Below are 20,202 nucleotides of genomic sequence, written 5' to 3' on the forward strand. Positions count from 1 at the left end.
TCATCTTCGTCAACGTCACGGTCTCCTTTGAGAACAGAACCCCAGCCTTCTGTGAAGCCCGAGCTCGTAAGCTGGAAAAATACACCCCCCTGGCCGACACCTTGAGAGCGAAGGGCTACGAAGTGCAGATGGATGCCCTGATTGTCTGAGCCCTGGGTGCTTGGGACCCCTGCAACGAGCGTGTGCTGTGGACCTGTGGGATTGGTCGATGCTATGCACGGCTCATGTGGTGCGTCATGGTCTCGGACACCATCTGATGGTCCAGGGACATCTACATCAAACACATCACTGTCCACCGACAGTACCAGGAGGTGTGAGCCACAATGACATCGTGCATCAACTATGAGAAAGGGACCGAGAGACTTTTTCTATTGGACCATGTGAACTGGAACCATAAACTCACTGAACATTAAATGTCACCAAATGAGGGTAAATCCATCCTCCTCATCGTATCCACTCATTATACGCCACACCTGAACATAGCCATTATATGAACAACATACCCTCATATTTCAATGTCTGTACTTTTGACCCATTAATCTTTTACCCCCCATCGGGGATATTTCAGATTATGTATTCCTTATGCCATCCAATCCTAAACCAAATTTTGCACCCCTTGATAATCTGTACCTTATTCCCTGCTAACCAGAAACTTCTATGCTTAAACTCTGTACCTTTTTTAATTTTAACATCTCAATAAAATTCAGACTTCTGCTGGAGCCAGAGCTCTGGGACCCTGCAAAGGGGGAGGGTCCCAGAGCCCGGCTCCAGCCTGAGCCCAGATGTCCCCCACAGCCTGAAGCTTGCAAGCCTAAGTTAGCTGAGCTGAGCCGAGCCATCTGCAGTTGTTTGCTTGCTGTGTAGGCACACTCAATGGAGGAAAAACTCGAGAGGCCAGTCTCCACTGGTTGGTTTACACAGTGCTGTGGCAACAGCGGGAGACTTTTGTTTTCCAAAGGCTCAGTAGTGGCAATAATAGAACTCCATGTATAAATTTTGACACAAGCCCTTGTTGTAGCTGTGGAAGTATAAATATACAGACCCGTAACAATGTGATACAGTGGGAAGTGTAATAAACAATAACTGCCTTGTGACAAATGGTCATGAGTGTTGATTTCATCCCTATTGAATTCTAAAAAAAAAAAATACCCAAAACAAAAGCTGTTGAGCTGATGGTAAACATAGCCCGCTTACTAAGCATTATCTCACAAATGGCTTGTCTACCCTAGAGAACTGTAACATCTTGCAACAGTACAATCAAATCGTTGAAACTTGTAATGTGGTGTGGGCAGGCTAGCCAGTCTGACAAGTGTAAACTTGTTAAGTACATTTACAGGCAGCTCTCTTTGCAAAGCTGGGGCTTGTGAGAGTAACCATCTGCAACAGAAGACTGGTCACCAAGAGGGGTGGTGATCCATTAGGTCTGCTAAAGTCTTGGCACATATATATGGAATATGATCAGTAATCTTAAAGGAACTTTGTATTCGGACAACATGTGTGTTACAATAGAAGTAAGTGCTTGCAACACATCTAGTGTAGACAAGACCACAAAACACATTAATGCTTGGATCTACACTGGCTACCAGTTGACTTCTGGGTTACGAAGCTCTAAGTATCCTGACAGCTGTGAAAGGATTAAGTGGGTTTTGCTGACTCACTGAAGGCAATTAGAGAATCAGCAACTCACTAATGGATTTAACTGAATGTGGATGGTGACTGTTCAGTAATGGGTCAGTCCTTCACTGTGGAAGTTATATCTGCCTGTAGTTTTTGTGAGCCTGGATTTTGTGACTTTTGGGACATGCTGCAATATTATGTTTCCCCAGTTTGTGTGTATATAAGTGAAGTTCATTTTGGGGTTAGGAAGACTTTTCAAGGGAGAGCTTTTTAACGTTCATACTGTGGTAAGATGATTTTGATAGTCACAAGTGGAAACAAACCTAAATACATTATTTAAACTGTAGACCATGGAAGTAGATGTGGTTCCTCACCTGCAAAGGTTATCTAACAGGATGAACAACATGAAAGGCGGATGGCTAAGGTCACAAGGAAATGTATACAGTATTTATATATTATGTACACTTGGCTATTTGTTTAGCTTCATATGTATAGACTTTTCCTGGCTGTCCCTCAGTTTAGCCATTATGGGTTGGTGGTTTTCTTGCGGGTGTCACATCAGAGTTGGCTCTTCAGAAAGGGGATTTAAAGAAGTTGTGTGACCATATGGGTCTGTTCAGGGATGGCCTTAGTAGTAGTGTTGGAGAATAATGCAGAGACTTTGGGGGGGGGGGGGGTGGCAGGGTGAGAGGGAGCTTCTGGTCTTTCAGTCTTTACACTTGCATTTAAAAAAAAAAAAAAAAAAAACTGTTGGCAAACTTTTTAGCCTAAAACATTAAACCCAAAATTTCCAGAAATAGTTTCTTAATGATCTGAGTTTAAGGTGAGTTTAGATATACCCTAATTTTCCCTTCGTTTCTAAAATGTGACAAATTTAAGATGCATAAAGCTTATAGTGAAATATTGTTTGTGATGATATTGGTTAGAGATGGACCCAAAGTGGAATGCTTGCCAATTCTGATCCAGACTTTGGATCTCCTGATGCACCTCTATTACTGTATTTATTGCAATAGTACAGTGCTAGAAAACAGTTGTCTTGATTTTTTTGCAAGAGAACCACATACTGAATATATGATCCGGTTTTTGTTTTTACAGAAAAAGGCATTTTGTCTCAGAGTACACTCCAATTGACAGCAATATAGCCTTCTCTGTTAATTCTCGCCATGACAACGGTATGTCTGGGATCATAATGATTAGATATTATTGACTTCTCTGAGATGTGGACCACAAGAGTCTGAGACATTTTAGGAACCCCAAAAGACCACCTAGTCCAACATTCCTGCCCTAGTTGGTTCATCTTAATTCAGTTTTTCTGCACTTTCTTCATACTTTCATTGTCTTGCTGACTTTTTATATAGAATTTGGGAGTAACATTTAAATACAGTCCCACCTAAACTACTTTTTGACATCACTTGGCTCATCATTGTGGATGGCCAAGTCATAGGTCCATATACGCTTGAAAATTTAGCCATGCTGATGTATAGTTGTTTGGCATTCTTAGGTATAATTTTTACTTTCTCCTGTGATTAGGACAGCATAATTATAGAGAATCATGTCATGACCTAACATGATTTTAATGTTCTACGAATGTCCTGTCCCATCCACACTACAAATAAGTGTTAAAGCTCCGATGCCTCTAATCCTGCCAATCATGGGTATGCTCAAGCGTAGGTGGGACTACTATTAGCATGTTTTTTATAAACATGGTTCCATCTAATTGTGCCACACTGGCTTGCCACATTGTTAGAAACTACTGTAGCTAGAAGAGTGTTTTAGCAGTTTTTCTCCTGCTTGAGCCCCTTTGTTGATAAGACCTTTATCTTTGGTTTATGGTGGTTTTAAAAAAAAAAAAGAAAATCTAGAATCAATAAATGATCTTCTCTGTAAGAATGCCTGGAAGCATCTGACTGATCCAAAGAAATTACTGGATAAGAAAATAGTTCATTTTAATAGTTTGGATCTTGTATCTCCTCTTCCTACAGGTGAGGCTTCCTGTGGTGAAAGACTTGGTGAGAGGTTTGAGAACTGTTTACGGCTCACATTCATGTCCTGGGGGGCTTTCTGTGTTCGAAATCCACGACCTGTTGTTCTCTTCTCTTTGGTCTTCATTGCCATGTGCTGTTCAGGCCTGGTGTATATCAAAATCACTACAAACCCTGTAGACCTTTGGTCAGCCCCAAGCAGCCAAGCTCGCAAGGAGAAGCAGTACTTTGACACTCACTTTGGACCTTTCTTCCGTACTGAACAACTTATTATTCAAGCTCCCCACAGTAAGCCACACATCTACTCACCATACCCATCAGGAGCTGATGTGCCTTTTGGGCCTCCGCTTGACAAAGATATCCTATATCAGGTAACATGGGTTTTGCAGGCCTATCTATGTGGAAGAGCTGTGAATGCAATGTGTTTTGCAATACTTGTAAGACCCTAAAAGGGATTAATTATCAGTATGAAGCTGGGTTTTGTTTCGCCTATGTGGTTAGCATATAATGTGAATTTCCACCAAAAACTAATCTGTTATAAATATCTAAAATATCCTCTGGAGTTAGCAAAGAGACTGCAAGAACTTCCAATCCGCCTTGCAGCAAAGGGCTAATCACCTTCCCCCACTTTGCCGCTCCTGTACCTTCATTCCCACTTGCTTTGAACCTCAAGATGTATGAAAAATACTCCTCTAGTACTTAGAATGAAAACCACATTTTGCTTCATCATTTGCTGTGTGCTTATATTAAAAGCATGGTACCCAGCTCAGAAACCGCCAAAAATGCCCCATGACTTATAAAAGTATTTGATCTTACCCCGAGAAGAAAAATGCTCTTTCCGCTCCACCAAATGCCTTCGGACAGTGCTGTGTTGTTATAGTGTGTTTTGTTTCAGGTGCTAGATTTGCAGAATGCTATTGAAAACATAACTGCTGCTTATGACAATGAGACTGTAATGCTGAAGGATATCTGCCTGGCTCCTCTTACTCCCTACAATAACAACTGCACTATCCTGAGTGTGCTCAACTACTTTCAGAACAGTTACTCCATTCTAAATCATTCAGTTGGGGATGAGTTCTTTGTCTATGCTGATTACCACACTCACTTCTTGTACTGTGTCCGGTAAGCAGAGCCACTAAATACATGCTTTAAAAATATTTGTGTACGGATGGACTCTTAAAAACTGTTTTGGGGTTGGTGGTTTTTTTTTTCTTCCCATTTGACATGCTGTATCCAATGCCAGCAGCCTCTGAATTTTTTTCCTGGTTTATTTGATAGAATGCCATCTGTGTGTGTACTTTTGATTGGTAGTAGAGCATCTTTTTCCTGCATTTCCATGTCTACCAGCACTCCAATGGGGTTTTTCACAGTCATAGTGATGGATGCAGCACCAGAGACTCATACAGAGGAAAAAATGCAAGATATTATTCTGCTTCAAATCAGCAACATGAGGATTCCTGGCTTATTTCTTCAGGGCATTAAAGAGAGAAAAGTGTTTTTCTAAAATAAAATATTTTTGTACTAACAATTTTAAAAGGCTTCACCTGAGAAATCTAGTTTTTTGAAGATTTTTTTTAGCTTAAAATATTTTTTAAACCACAATAAGTAATTTACAGATAAGCTTTCACCTTCGAGTTTACATCACAAAGCAAGCAAATTTTGTGTTCAGTTTACAAATGTAGTTATTGCTCTGTCACACCAATACCCAGCATAATCGCTGTAACACTGTAAACAATATGTAAGTGTACAAATTTTCAATGCTGCTTTGCACTCCCAAATATCAGATTATTTAAAAAAAAATCAATAAATTATGAATATATTTTGCAGGGCCCCAGCATCTCTAAATGATACAAGTGAGCTTCATGATCCCTGTTTGGGAACATTTGGTGGACCTGTCTTTCCATGGCTTGTGTTGGGAGGATATGATGGTAGGTGTAATTGCAAATAGAGCTGGAAATATTGTTTGTGTACTTAAGGTCGATTACTTCTTAAATTATATCACTGTCTTTGTTTGTAGGTTTGTACAACTTGTACTCTGTTCCCTTTGTCTCTTCACCTTTGTGAATGCCTTCTGTTTACTTGTAAAGTTCCATGAACATCTTATGGTGCTGTATAAATGTATTCCAGAGAGTTGGGGTCTGGAAAATTGCCTGCTTGCAAGAATGATGAGATAGTCATGTGAGGATGTAATGACTTTCTCCTAGATTTCACCTGGGAGGGATGGAAACAAACTGTTTCAGAAAGACCATTTAATATTGTGGCATAGTACTAAAATTTAGTTCCTGCTAAATATTCAGAACAGAACATACTCTGTGTCCCCCGAGTTCCACCTGCCCTATGAAAGCTCTCTGTGTGTGTGTGTGTGTGTGTGTGTTGATTTATTGGAAATATTTAAAAGATTTAGAGGGAAGAAATGAAATAGACAAGAGTTTGAGGGATGGTGGGATGTGCTCTGGCTTTTTGGATCACTTAGAACAGAGCAGAGGAGATGGGGTAACAATGATGAAAAGTAAATATTTTAGGGAAGTCTTTAGATACTCAGGACTGGGAGGAGTGGGATTATTTTTAAAATGAACACGATATGGTGCCTCCAAAATAAAATTTGGCCTCGTTGACCTTGACAGTGTCCCTTTTGAATATTTAATGTGAGTAATCGGGTAGGGTCAAGGTGAATCTAATCACAGTAATTTCAATCAAAAACATATTACATGTGATCAGTGTTCACTCTGAGAAACTTCATGCTTTCTCTGATTGCCCAGTCTTGTTCCATTTAAATAAATGGTAACTCATTGGAACTTCAGTGCTAAGGGATCAGAGTTTGTGTACAAGTTAATGTCACTTGTTACTTTGATTTTTTTTTTTTTTTTAAATTGTGGCATAATTTGAGAGGGGGGTGAACAGGAATGCTCATCTCTTACACACTAGATCAGGGATGGGCAAACTTTTTGGCCTGAGGGCCACATCCGAGTATAGAAATTTTATGGAGGGCCATGAATGCTCATGAAATTGAGGGTTGGAGTGTGGGAGGGGGTGCGGGCCCTGGAGTGGGGTCAGATATGAGGAGTTAGGATATGGGAAGGGGCTCCGGCTAGGAGTGCAGGGTCTGGGATGGGGCTGGGGATGAGGGGTTGGGGGTGCAGTAGGGTGCTCTAGGCTGGGATCAAGGGGTTTGGAGGATGCGGGGGGGGGGATCAGGGCTGGGGCAGAGAGTTGGGTTACGGGAGGGAGTCAGAGGTGCAGGCTCCAGACAGCGCTTACCTCAAGCAGCTCCCGGAAGAAGTGGCATGTACTCCCCTGGCTCCTAAGCGGAGGCGCGGCCAGACAGCTCTGTGCGCTGCCCTATCTGCAGATGCTGCCCCTGCAGTTCCCATTGGCCACGGTTCCTGACCAATGGGAGCTGCGGGGGCCATGCTTGGAGCAGGGGCAGCATGAAAAGCTCTCTGGCTGCCCCTACACGTAGGAGCCAGCATGGGGTACATGCCACCACTTCCAGGAGCCATGCGGAGACATGTGGAGCAGGGCAAGCCCCTGACGCTGTTCCCTGGCTGGAGTGCCGGAGCAGGGAAAGCTCCTGATCCTGCTCCCCGGCAGGAGTTTGAGGGCTGGATTAAAACTTCTGTTGGGCCGGATGCGGCCCCTGGACTGTAGTTTGCCCACCCCTGCGCTAGATATATAGGCACAATATCAATTGCTTTATTTAGGTTATGAATGACTTCAGGATTACCTTTCTTAAAACTTTATGATATCACACTTAGCCAGTCAAGAATGTTTCTCCTTGGATGAACTCCAAAATTCTCATCCGCCCATGTGTCCCTGCAGACAGTTTCTCTGTAATAGTTTATGGGTGTTCCTGAAATCTGAGGAGTGGTTGCAGGTGACTAAGCAGATTGCATTCAGTGGGATGCCAGAGACTGGAAATGAGTTGCTTGAAACAACATCCCATTAAAATCAAAGAGAGAACTTTACAAGAAGTGCCCCATCTTCTTCACAAAGAAAGATCTGTGTCATGTTTTCATAGTGGGTTTTAGTGTGTTCTCCTTCCAACCTCTTCCTTTTTTACATATAGATGAAAACTACAATAATGCTACAGCCCTTGTTATTACCTTCCCTGTCCACAATTACTACAATGATACACACAAGCTGATGAGAGCTCTGGCCTGGGAAAAAGAGTAAGTTTCTTCTAATTAAGACTAGACTGTGACAGTTGGAATAACCTCATTTTTTCTCTGAGCTTAGCAGACTTCACAACAATGTTCTAAACATGCACTGAGAGTACAGAATGCTTCTGTGAATAAATTTGAAGTGTGACATTGATTTAGGATTGACCTTGCCAGTGATCGTACAAAGCTGAATCAAAAATATAAACTTCCACTTCTGTATAACTTTTTGTTTCTGATGAGATCCTTGTTTGGCACATAAACCAAGAGTTGTATCTCTGTGCTCTTGTCAGCAAAGTGCTATCCAGCAACTGAGAAATCCTTGTGAAAACGTTTATGTAGGTCTCACCGAAATAACTGTCTCAGTTCAGACTCTTTCAGGTTCACAAGTAGATTTACTTCAGTAGTTGTAGCAGTCGATCTTGTGAACCTTTTTTCAATTGCCTGTATTTGAAATTAGTCTTGTTTTCAAACTCTAGAGAACATTGCTCTTCTGTCTCTTTGTAGAGACTCACTTTCTCCTTGAGTAAATAAGTCATTGTCACATCAAGGGACTGAGATTGGGTTTACAAAAACAAGTATCAGTTCTGTATGGCAACTTACTCTGAGAGAGAATAAGCTACAAGAAAATCATTCCTATATTTGTGGAAGATGAGATGGAGACGGTGGTTGGGGTAGAGTGCATTTCTAATTGGTGTCTAATGGTTTAGCATCATAAACTCCACTCAGCTGCATGTTTCTGGGCTGAGAGGAGAGCAAAGGGCTTGTCTAAACACGTTGTGCTCCTCTAAGTAGAAGTGAGATGTTAAACCAGTGCAACTTTGTGCACGGGCACTCTTACATTGGCTTGCATCTGTAAGCCAGGTTTAAACCAAAGTGATATGAATGTCCACACACAAAGTTGTACCAGTTTTGATAAATTGGTTTAACATCACATGTTTTATTTAAATTGATGTAACTGTGTGTAGACCTGCCTGAAAGGTAGGTATTTGGTGCTAGGAAATGATCCAAAGTTTTGGGATGCAGATCTGTCATACACTTATTTAAGTCATGCCCTCCACTCGTTCCACAGCACTATCAGTTACGTGGAAGTGTTTCAGATGTTCACCATGATAAAAGTGGAAGATCTAGAGAAGTGTGTTCTTAAATACCATGTGCTCTTGTGCGGAAGGGGTTATGGCCTGCTTAACATTAAAGACTTACCTTGATGTTTTTAAACCTTTTCCTACCATCTCAACTCTGTCTTTTGATGGGTAGGTGTATTGTATGTATGTTTGAAAAAGATGTGGTTTCTTCTTTTTCTTAGCTTGGTGTTTTTAAGAAAACATTTGCTTTTCTTTTCAGGTTTATCAGCTTTGTGAAAAACTACCAGAATCCAAACTTAACCATTTCATTCTCTGCTGAACGGAGTGTTGAAGATGAGATAAACCGTGAAAGTAACAGTGATATCAAGACTGTTGTAATTAGCTATGCTGTCATGTTTCTGTACATCTCAATAGCCCTGGGACACATCAAAAGCTGCAGAAGATTTCTGGTATGCTTAGTTTATGTTGAAAATAATATACATCATAATCATAACTCCTTACATTTGTTTGTGTGTGTGTGTAGCACATAGCGTTTAAAATAAGTTAGAACACTAATCTTTGTAACACCTTTATTTTGTTAAATAGTCTAATCTCAACTTTGACTAGTTTTCATGATCAGTATTTTAATATCAGCTAGTAGTTTTAGCCTTATTATAAAGCATCCCTAGATTTTTGTTGTTTGTCTTACCAGAGTGTTCTGGGTTACAAACGGCTTCTCTTTTTCTAAGAAAGAGAAGAAACTGGGAAATCAGTGTCGCACTTGATCCCCTTTCCTTCCATCATCACATCCCCCTTTTAAAAAAAACTTTTTGTCATTAAATAATAAGGCATTTTAAGTCATTCCTGAACCAAGGCCTTTCAAATTAGGTGCAGTTTTGCTCTTCAGTTTCAAATAACATAATCCTGAATGTTTAAAAGGGGCCATGCTGTAGGCAGCCTCAGTGTAATTAGTAAAACTACTTATTTTATCATACAAGTCAAGAGTTTACTCCTAGATTGGGAGATATGTTCCAAAATATTCTGGTTGGAATGGCTTTGACAGATGTATTTTCATTACAGTTAATGTGTGTGTTTGTTTTTTGTTCATTTGTCAGGTGGATTCAAAAATCTCTCTGGGCATTGCAGGCATCCTGATCGTATTGAGTTCAGTAGCATGTTCTTTGGGTATCTTCAGCTATTTTGGAATCCCATTAACCTTGATTGTTATTGAAGTCATTCCATTTTTGGTGCTGGCTGTTGGGGTAGACAACATCTTCATTATAGTTCAGACATTTCAGGTATTATAATGATCTCTTTTGTGTTTTTAATGTGTACGTACTATATTAGCTCCTACTTTAGGGCCTCCATCCTGTGAGGTGTTGAATACCCTTCTACTGAATGCAGTAGAAGTTGAAGGTGCCTGGCACCTCGCAGGATGAGGTTTGTCCTGAGAGTTGATTTGTGGGAGAAGAGCAAGGATGATATTTATTTAGTGACTTGCAGTTTCTCAGTGTAAAGAATGTTGCTGATGCAGCTCTTTACTTTTGGAAGAATTAAAATGATTTTTGGCCTCTAGACTGTAAATTATAGGCAGAGATACAGTTCATGGCCTCACAGCAATCAGTGGTGAAAGATTTCACCATCATCTCACACTTTTTACCATCACCTTGGTAGACTGTAGGTGAGCTGGATAATGGGGCTGAAATAGTGTCTGTTTTTATGTAATATTGAGCATGAGGACCGTGCTTTATAAAATGTGGTGGTGAATCCATTTTCTAGCTGACAGTTGTCTCCAAAACCCATCAGAAATAACTGGCACCCTTGTGGCATCTCAGCAAAGACCAAGCATTTGAATGGGAGACTGAATTACCCTTTCATCCCTATGGGCCTTCTAGGTTTGGGTTGAAATGCATTGCTAGGGCAGTGTAGTGAAGCTCATGCTGTGGCTGCTCAGGCTTTGTAGCTACTCAGTGGGTAAAGAGAGAGCTTCTGTCTCGATGGCTGTCACTCTGGCACACTAGAAGCACTGACTTACCATAAATACATAACATTGACTTGACATGCCTTTTGTTCCATACTTTTGAGAAGTTTCTCTGAAAATATACTACTTTAATCCCTAATGAGTGAATTACATTTCCTTAAAACAGAGAGATGAGCGTCTTCCAGGTGAAACTCTGGATAAGCAGATCGGCAGAATCCTAGGAGATGTGGCTCCTAGTATATTGCTCTCATCTTTTTCAGAGACGGTAGCATTTTTCTTAGGTAAAAATTTAGTCTTTTTTTCTGTGCTTGGTGATTTTGTACTATACTTATTGCTGTGTATATTATTTATTCACTTTCATCACCCTCTTTGTACAATGCTTAACCAAGTAAGAATGTTCACTGTTTTGCCTAAAAAAGTACATCCAAGGAACTAAGAGATCTCTACTAACAGTGAAATGAATCTAACTCCCACCTCTGTGAGGTAGGCATTAACCCCAATTTCCATAAAGAGAAACTGCGGTGTGCATGATTCAAAGTGACTTGCCCATGGTTGCACTTACAAAACATGGAAGATTTAGAAATAGAAGTGACAAAATCTCCCACTGATTAGAGAAACTGGCTAGATGTACAGTTGATGGGAAAGTGGGAAGATAGGAATAAGGAGTCTAGAAATCTCAGTCTTAAAGAACTTAGATATTCCCCCTCATCACAAAACCCCCATTGAGTCTGGCACAATTTTATAGCCTTCTCCAGCACTGTAACAGGAATGTCTTGGCTGGCATAATGGGATATTTCAGCTCCTATTTTAGGTGCAGCCACAAGATTGTATTGTGAAGTTTCCAGTGACTGCTAGCAATATGTCTGATTCCCACTAGTGCTTTGCTTTAATCAGCATAAATAATATTTTAATAGACTAGAACAGGCGTTCTATAGTGTCTTGCGTTGACTGCTGAGAGGGGAGACAAGGAATATCTTAATCATGTTGATGGTATTCTGAACTAGTTTTAATCCATGGTTACTTGCTGAATAATTACATCTGCCTGTATGGTACTGGAGTGGATTTTAACAAGAAGGTGTTTTTGAAATCACCTTTTATATGCAGACCCCAAAGTGGTGTTCTGCCATCCGGGGTCAGTTGGATTCAAAGAAGAGCTAGCTATGCCCCACTTATCTTCCCATAGCAAATGTGGGGTGGAAAAGAGGGGGTGGCATATAGAGCTGCCTCAGCAGTTCCTATGCCACTTGATTTATCCCCCTATTCTGGGAAAATCATCCAATGGCATTAGGTAGCCTTGCACTGGCAACTCTGCTCCAGGGCTGCTCCAACATACTGGTGGATAAGGCCCAGTCTGTATGTTTGTTCATATCTTTTGGGGATTTGGCCAGGCCTAATGTCCTGACCATCCTTTCTTTTCCCCTCCCTCCCCCTCCTCCCAGGGACTTTGTCTACCATGCCAGCTGTCCGCACTTTCTCCCTTTTTGCTGGAATGGCTGTGTTCATAGACTTCCTTCTTCAAATAACCTGCTTTGTAAGTCTCTTGGGATTGGACATTAAGCGACAAGAGGTGAGTCCATTCTAATTCCAATTCAATATACTGCAACTTCTGCACACTATTGGGTGGTGATTGCATTAATTCTAATATGTCTCGGTTTTATTTTCTAGAGAAATCAAATGGATATTCTGTGTTGTATCAAAGGCCGGGAAGAAGAAAGCAGAGTCCAGCATTCTGAGAGCATCTTGTTGCTGTTCTTCAAAGACTTATATTCTCCATGTCTGCTTCAGGACTGGATGCGACCAATTGTGGTATGTACACCTTCACTTTTTGTGAGACTTGACCAAGAAAATCTTTTTGAACCAAATACAAATCATCCAAGAAAACTCAGAACTGTCTTAAAGACAGAACTAATGTTTAATTTCTACAGTATTACATACTTTTTCCAAAAATAATTGTTGCACTTAAATTACTTGTTTAAATATTTTAGTAATTTATATTGGATGCATTTTTAGTAGGGCTGTCAATTAATTGCTATTAACTCAAAACATTAATTCAGAGATTAATTGCGATTAATCGCAGTTTTAATCACACTGTTAAACAATAGAATACCAACTGACATTTAAGTATTTTGGATGGTTTTTCTACATTTTCAAATATATTGAATTCAAATACAATAATATAAAGTGTTGAGTGCTCACTTTATATTTCTATTACAAATATTTGCAGTGTAAAAATGATAAACAAAAGAAATAGTATTTTTCAATTCACCTCATACGAGTACTGTAGTGCAATCTCTATCGTGAAAGCGCAACTTAGAAATGTAGATTTTTTGTTTTTTGTTTTTTGAGTGCAGTTATAGAACAATGTAAAGCCACTCAGTCCTACTTCTTGTTCAGCCAATCGCTATGAGAAACAAGTTTGTTTACATTTATGGGAGATAATGCTGCCCACTTCTTATTTACAATGTCACCTGAAAGTGAGAACAGGCATTTGCATGGCACTTTTGTAGCTGGCATTGCAAGGTATTTGTGCCAGATATGCTAAACATTCATATGTCCCTTCATGCTTTGGCCACCATTCCAGAGGATATGCTTCCATGCTGATGATGCTCGTTTAAAAAAATAATGCGTTAACTAAATTTGTGACTGAACTCCTTGGGGGAGAATTATATGTCTCCTGCCCTGTGTTTTACCTGCATTCTGCCATGTATTTCATGATATAGCAGTCTTGGATGATGACCCAGCATGTTGTTCGTTTTAAGAACACTTTTTCACTTCAGATTTGACAAAACGCAAAGAAGGTACCACTGAGAGATTTGTAAAGATAGCTACAGCACTCGACCCAAGGTTTAAGAATCTGAAGTGCCTTACAAAATCTGAGCGGGACGGCGTGTGGAGCATGCTTTCAGAAGTCTTAAAAGAGCAACACTCTGATGCAGAAACTACAGAACCCAAACCACCAAAAAAGAAAATCAACCTTCTGCTGGTGGCATCTGACTCAGATGATGAAAATGAACATGCATTGGTCTGCACTGCTTTGTATTGTTATTGAGGAGAGCCCATCATCATCATAGACACGTGTCCTATGGAATGGTGGTTGAAGTATGAAGGGCCATATGAGTCTTCAGCGTATCTGGCACGTAAATATCTTGCAACACCGGCTACAACATTGCTATGCAAATACCTGTTCTCACTTTCCGGTGACATTGTAAACAAGAAGCAGGCAGCATTATTTCCTGAAAATGTAAAGAAACTTTTTTGTCTGAGCTATTGGCTGAACAAGAAATAGGACTGAGTGGACTTGTAGGCTCTAAAGTTTTATATTGTTTTATTGCAGTTATTTTTTATACATAATTCTATATTTGTAAGTTCAACTTTCATAATAGAGATTGCACTACAGTACTTGTATTAAGTGAATGGAAAAATAATATTTATTTTTACAGTGCAAATATTTATAATAAAAAATAAATATAAACTGAGCCCTATACACTTGTCTGTGTTGTATTTGAAACCAATATATTTGAAAATGTGTAAAACATCCAATATTTATATCAGCGATATTCTATCATTGTTTAGCCATGGGTTTAATCGCAATTAATTTTTTTTTTAATCGCTTGACAGCCCTAATTTTTAGCAAGCAGAAGTAAAATAAACATTTAAACACAATGGAAAGTCTCCCATTTCCTTGAATAGGAGTTGGATTAGACCCTTAATTCCCGACTTTATTTACTACTGATTGGTTCTGTGATATGGTTAACTCTGTCAGTAGTTGGCATTCTTAGTCAGTAATATGGTTCTGTATTTAATTTGGGCTTTGATTGTACCTTCCCTCTGAGGTGAAAATAGCTCCTCTTTGTGCTTCTGCCATCACCATACCATCCAACCTGGTATACTTATTCTGGAACTTCACTGCATGGTAGCAATATAATGGATGATTGATTTCCTAAAATGAGGAGTATTAATGCATGGAGTCACTGTGTGTAGGGCTGAAGTCTTTTTTTTAAAACCATTCTTATGTGTCATAAGCTGTTCTTTTCATTTCTTACAGATATCCTTGTTTGTGGGCCTTTTGTCATTCAGTATAGCAGTTTGTCACAAAGTAGAGATTGGCTTGGATCAGTCTCTTTCCATGCCAGATGTAAGTGTTGATTTAAAAAATTGTTTGTTTTTTGCAGAAGGAAATGATTTAATCAGTACCAAATAATTGAAACACGTCACCTGTCTCTGACTAGACAAAAGTCATGTTACAATTCCTCAGCATTAACACAGTACAGATGAGAAACATGGACAGACTGAGCTGTTTCAGAGATCTAACTCAAGTTTTCTTTTTTAAGGACTCCTATGTAATGGATTACTTCAATTATCTCAGCAAATACCTGCATGCAGGTCCTCCTGTGTATTTTGTCCTAGAAGAAGGGCACAACTACACCTCTTTGGAGGGGCAGAACATGGTGTGTGGTGGAGTTGGATGTAATAACAATTCACTTGTGCAACAAGTCTTCACTGCAGCAGAAATTGATAGCTAGTAAGTGCAGCATTTTTCTCCTACTGATCTCTAGAGCAAGTAGTATAGCTAAAGTTGCCCAGCACATGTGTGATGGGTTTGGTCACAGAGACCCCTTTGGGACTGTCACCTGACATGCTGAATTTACCTCTAAGCCTGTTTTCCCTGCCAGCTTGGGACTCCAGAACCCTGCCTTGTTGAGCCAGACACACTAGCCTGCTGCAACACAGACCCAGGTCTGGTCCATGCTGCCAAAGCTGCAGACTTTAACCAAAAACTGCTCAGCAGGTCACCTATTTCCAGCACCCAGACACCCAGCTCCCAATGGGATCCAAACCCCAAATAAATCTGTTTTACTCTGTATAAAGCTTTTACAAGGTAAACTCCTAAATTGTCCACCCTCTTTAATTCCTGATAGAGAGATGTGCATAGTTGTTTGCTCCCCCAGGTATTAATCACTTACTCTGGGTTAATAAACAAAAGTGATTTTATTAAGTATAAAAAGTAGGATTTAAGTGGTTTCAAGTAATAACAGACAGAAAAAAGTAAGACACCAAGCAAAATAAAGCAAAACATGCAAGACTAAGCCTAATACATTAAGAAACTGTTTACAGGTAAAATCTCACCCTCAGATGTTCCAATAAGCTTCTTTCACATGCTAGACTCCTTCCTAGTCTGGGCCCAATCCTTTCCCCTGGTACAGTCCTTGTTAGTTCCAGCAGACATCTTAGGTGGAAAACAGGGGTGTTCTCATGACTGGCAGCCTCCTTTGTTCTCTTCCACCCCCTTTTTATAGCTTTGGCACAAGGTGGGAATCTTTTGTCTCTGGGTCCCCACCCCTCCTTCTAAATGGAAAAGTACCAGATTTAAGATGGATCTCATGACCAGGTGGCAGGGTCACATGTCACTGTAAGACCTCATTCTTCATTACCCAGGGCTGGTCCACAGGCACACAGGAAGGCTTGCAGGTAAATAAACCATCCACAACCAATTGTCCTAGTCAATGGGAGCCATCAAGATTCTGAATCACCATTAATGGCCCACACTTTGCATAATTACAGTAGGACCGCAGTGTTATACTTCATATTTCTAGCTTCAGATACAAGAATGATACATTTATACAAATAGGATGACCACACTCAGTAGATTATAAGCTTTGTAATGATGCTTTACAAGAGACCTTTTGCATGAAGCATATTCCAGTTACATTATAGTCACACTCATAAGCATATTTCTATAAAACATTATGGAGTGCAACATCACAATGTCTTATTACAAGGAACACTTCCTGTTTCAGTTGCTTATAAGTTTGCCAAATGCTTGGGCTGAAATTTTCCATGCTGGGATTCTGCCTTGTACTGAACTTTTTGGAAAGCTTTAGCAAAAAATGGTTCAGCAGTTTTTCCAGAACAAGATTGGGGGGAAAAGACTTAGTTTTACATGTGTTTTTAAAAAACACTACAATTATAGTGCTTCCATGCTTTGGATCAAGGACCTGAAATTTTATGAAGTTTTCTCTTTGGTGTCAGGGATGTGCCCTCTTGCTGTTCCCATGAAAAACTGAATTTGAAAAATCTTAGTTAAGACATGCTCAGGTAGACTTGTTAGAGCTTGACAGCTTGAACTCACCAGAGATTCCATCTGTACTTAGCATGCTCCAGGTTGTGATTGCAGGGGCTGAGCAGGACTTTTGCTGTAATTGCTGCTGTAATTCATGTGGTGCTGGGCTCAGGAACTGAGAGAGAGGAATCTTTCTCCTGTGCTCTCGATGATTCATCCGCCAGTGCCTAGGCAGTGTGGAGGAGGAAGTGGTCTGACTCAAATGTAGTGTGGACAAGAAACATCTGGGACAGTGGTTGTCAACCTTTCCAGAATACTGTACCCCTTTCAGGAGTCTGAAGCCTGAGCCCTGCTGCCTGGGGCTGAAGCATGTAACTTAGTTTTGCAGGTGCCCCTCCCCGCCCCAAACCTGTTCTATGCCCCCTTGGGTTAAGAAACACTGATCTAGATGAGTTGAAGTACCCTCTGGAAGACCTCTGCATATCCCCACGGGTATGTACCCGTGGTGGAGAATCACTGATTTGGGGTGTGGTGGAGGGAGTTGATTGGGCCTGGGAGCTTGCGAGCAGGGGAGAGACAGGACTGGCTGGGCAAAGAAACTAATACTGGGGGGCAGAAGAGTGGGACTGGGTTGGGGAGAGACTGAGATCAGGTGAGGAGGCTGGGATGAGGAGACTGGGGTTTGGACAGGGAGCCTTGAACCAGGGGACTGGGATGAGGAGTCTGGAGTGGGTGAGACAGGGACTGGCTATGTGAGGAGACTGGTATGAGGAGCTAGAGTTGGGGAATGAGAATAGATAGTACTGGGACGGGGCAGAGCACACTAGGTACCCCTAGAACACATTCCCCTCCAGAACCTGAAATGGAACCCAAGATTCCTGTGTCTCACCTTTCGTCTGCTGTCAGCAAAGATCTGTGAAACCCACCAGCAAAATTTCTCATCCCCCTCTAGTGCTGGTCCATATAAAAGATAACCCACTACTCCCATTGGCTTAAGTAGCAGGGGTCTGTGCTGTGGATCTAAAGTTCCAATCCTGATGTTAAACCCTGTGGGTGTCGATGTCAGAATGATGGAATTTTTTTTTTTAATGTGGTTTTTTAAAAACCTAGTTTGTATGTAATTTGCTATGTTAAAAGAACACTAAAAGTTGTGAAGTTTGAACGCTTTTTAGGAAATACCAGAATTAAGGTTGTGTCTCTTGAATCATCTGTCTGGTATCTATTGTTATCTATTTTTGTTATGTTTCAGCACAAGGATAGGCTTTCCCCCCTCTTCATGGATTGATGATTATTTTGATTGGGTTAAACCACAGTCATCCTGCTGCAGAGTCTACAACACTACTGGACAGTTCTGCAATGCTTCAGGTACTCTGCGTTTTCTTTTTCATGTGTCCAGTGTTGCTTTAATCATATTTACAAAAGCTTTTCAAATACATTTTCTTCTAAATAAGGACTTGAATCTACCCTCTTCTTTTAATATCACAGCGTTCAACCTGCTTTGTGCAACTTTTTTTTTTTAATTGGCTAGATGTACTTTACTTTCCCATTCTGGAATTATTGCCATTTCTGGAAGGAGACTAAATTTAATGCAGTTTAAATGTTAAAATGCTGCGTTCTTAGAAGATGCCTTTTTGGACAATAATGTTCCCAAAATAACTAATTGGCGTATGGACCACTTTGATCCTTATGAGCTCTAGATAATGCAATCAGCAGTGTCTGGCCCTCATATCTTGAAAATTGCCTGCACTGTGCCTTGCGTGTTGGGATCTGTTGTACGGTACTGAATACAGAACAGAGAGCTCGGTAACACTATTTTAGTCTTTGTATTGGACTAGCCTTATCTAATGTAACAGCAATCCCAAGCACAAAGAAATGGGTGTATTTGATGAAGAAAATATAGGACTTAGCTCTGTATTTTGGGTTTTCTCTCTGGATAGAGTAAGAAGAGTAAAATTTATTTTTATATAACTCTTCTTACTTGTGTGTGTGTGTGTGTGTATGTATATGTATATGCATTATATATAATATGAGCTACCTTTATCCAGCAGTGGAAGAATTAGTTCTTTTAGGGTTGGATGAGCCCTTCAAGTCACTGAAGTGAAACTGAGTATTGTACAATGTCCTATAGATGTACCCTTGCTGTCTGGCTGACATTGAGTGGTTTTTACTTCTTTCTGCTTTTTGTTTTTTCCAGTTGTCGATGTATCCTGCATGCGTTGCCGTCCACTGACTCAAGAAGGCAAGCAGAGGCCTCAGGGTGGAGACTTCATGAAATTTTTGCCAATGTTCTTGTCCGATAACCCTAATCCTAAATGTGGAAAAGGGTAAGTGCCTATAGACTGAATCAGTTTAATCTCTGTTGAAAATTAGCAGGTGAAATAGGAACCAACAGTGACACTTGTTTATGAAATGTATACCCATCATCCAAGCCTCTGTGGGCACACTTGAATTTTAATTTTAAAAACATACTGCAATACAGACCACTTAACAGAAAATCCTGTTGTGCTCCTCTGAGGCAAAGTTGTAAGTATCAGATTTTCTTTTGTCCTTGTTATCTTGTCTGGAACATCCTACCTAAGTGATCAACATACGTGATCTTTTGTGGGGGCGCTAGTTAGTACTTTAGGAATATTTTCTGACAACACTGTAGAACCCATGTCTCGTATCATAAGAATTTGCAGATAGTTGGATTTCTCTGTTTGTTTGTGTTACATTGAGAAATCCTGATACTTGGCATCAAAATGAACGTGGTTTATCTTGTTGTTGCTTGACCGTGAAGTAACACAGTTGCACTTCATGTACAGAGGACATGCTGCATATAGCTCTGCTGTCAACTTCATAAACAAGAACTCTGATGTTGGAGCTACTTACTTTATGACTTACCATACAGTGCTCAAAACTTCAGCTGACTTCATTGATGCTATGAAAAAAGCACGGATCATAGCAGATAACATTACTGAAACCATGGGCATCAAAGAAAAGAATTACCGTGTGTTCCCTTACAGGTATGTGGTGGATTTTTCGCCCTAGGAATGTGTGTATAGTAACTTCGGGGAAGAGGTCGTGGGTTCTGGAGAAAGTGCATGTTGGCTGGATGTATGTATTAAGAGCTGAGGAAAGATCTTAAAGTATTTTAGTTGTGTTTTACTATGATTTAGCAGCTGGAAATAAGGAAAGCCAGCACCATGGGACCACCAGCATATGTCTCTAGGTCCCAGTTTGAGAACCTCTGTGTTAAGGGTTCTACTAAGACAATTAAATAAATTGCTGTTGGAAGCCAGTCGCTTTCCAACCTACTCCTGCCAGCAATTCTTCCAATCTACCCCACAATAAAGACAAT

The 20,202-nt window shown here is 40.4% G+C and overlaps 1 protein-coding gene across 1 annotated transcript in view; it reads left to right on the forward strand.

The window, feature by feature from the left end:
- NPC1 (NPC intracellular cholesterol transporter 1) overlaps window positions 1–20,202 on the forward strand; it is a 51,662-nt gene that overhangs the window by 23,001 nt on the left and 8,459 nt on the right. Inside the window, exons 7-21 of the mRNA XM_074944501.1 lie at window positions 2,713–2,789; window positions 3,600–3,970; window positions 4,495–4,721; window positions 5,427–5,527; window positions 7,666–7,768; window positions 9,101–9,290; window positions 9,936–10,118; window positions 10,968–11,082; window positions 12,241–12,368; window positions 12,467–12,607; window positions 14,847–14,936; window positions 15,133–15,323; window positions 18,112–18,227; window positions 19,057–19,186; window positions 19,667–19,867. Of these exons, the coding sequence (XP_074800602.1) occupies window positions 2,713–2,789; window positions 3,600–3,970; window positions 4,495–4,721; window positions 5,427–5,527; window positions 7,666–7,768; window positions 9,101–9,290; window positions 9,936–10,118; window positions 10,968–11,082; window positions 12,241–12,368; window positions 12,467–12,607; window positions 14,847–14,936; window positions 15,133–15,323; window positions 18,112–18,227; window positions 19,057–19,186; window positions 19,667–19,867 (2,364 nt within the window). The remainder of the gene's footprint in view (window positions 1–2,712; window positions 2,790–3,599; window positions 3,971–4,494; window positions 4,722–5,426; window positions 5,528–7,665; window positions 7,769–9,100; window positions 9,291–9,935; window positions 10,119–10,967; window positions 11,083–12,240; window positions 12,369–12,466; window positions 12,608–14,846; window positions 14,937–15,132; window positions 15,324–18,111; window positions 18,228–19,056; window positions 19,187–19,666; window positions 19,868–20,202) is intronic.

The sequence above is a fragment of the Natator depressus genome, chromosome 2 (assembly GCF_965152275.1).
Source record: "Natator depressus isolate rNatDep1 chromosome 2, rNatDep2.hap1, whole genome shotgun sequence".
In the NCBI taxonomy this organism is placed as follows: domain Eukaryota; kingdom Metazoa; phylum Chordata; order Testudines; family Cheloniidae; genus Natator; species Natator depressus.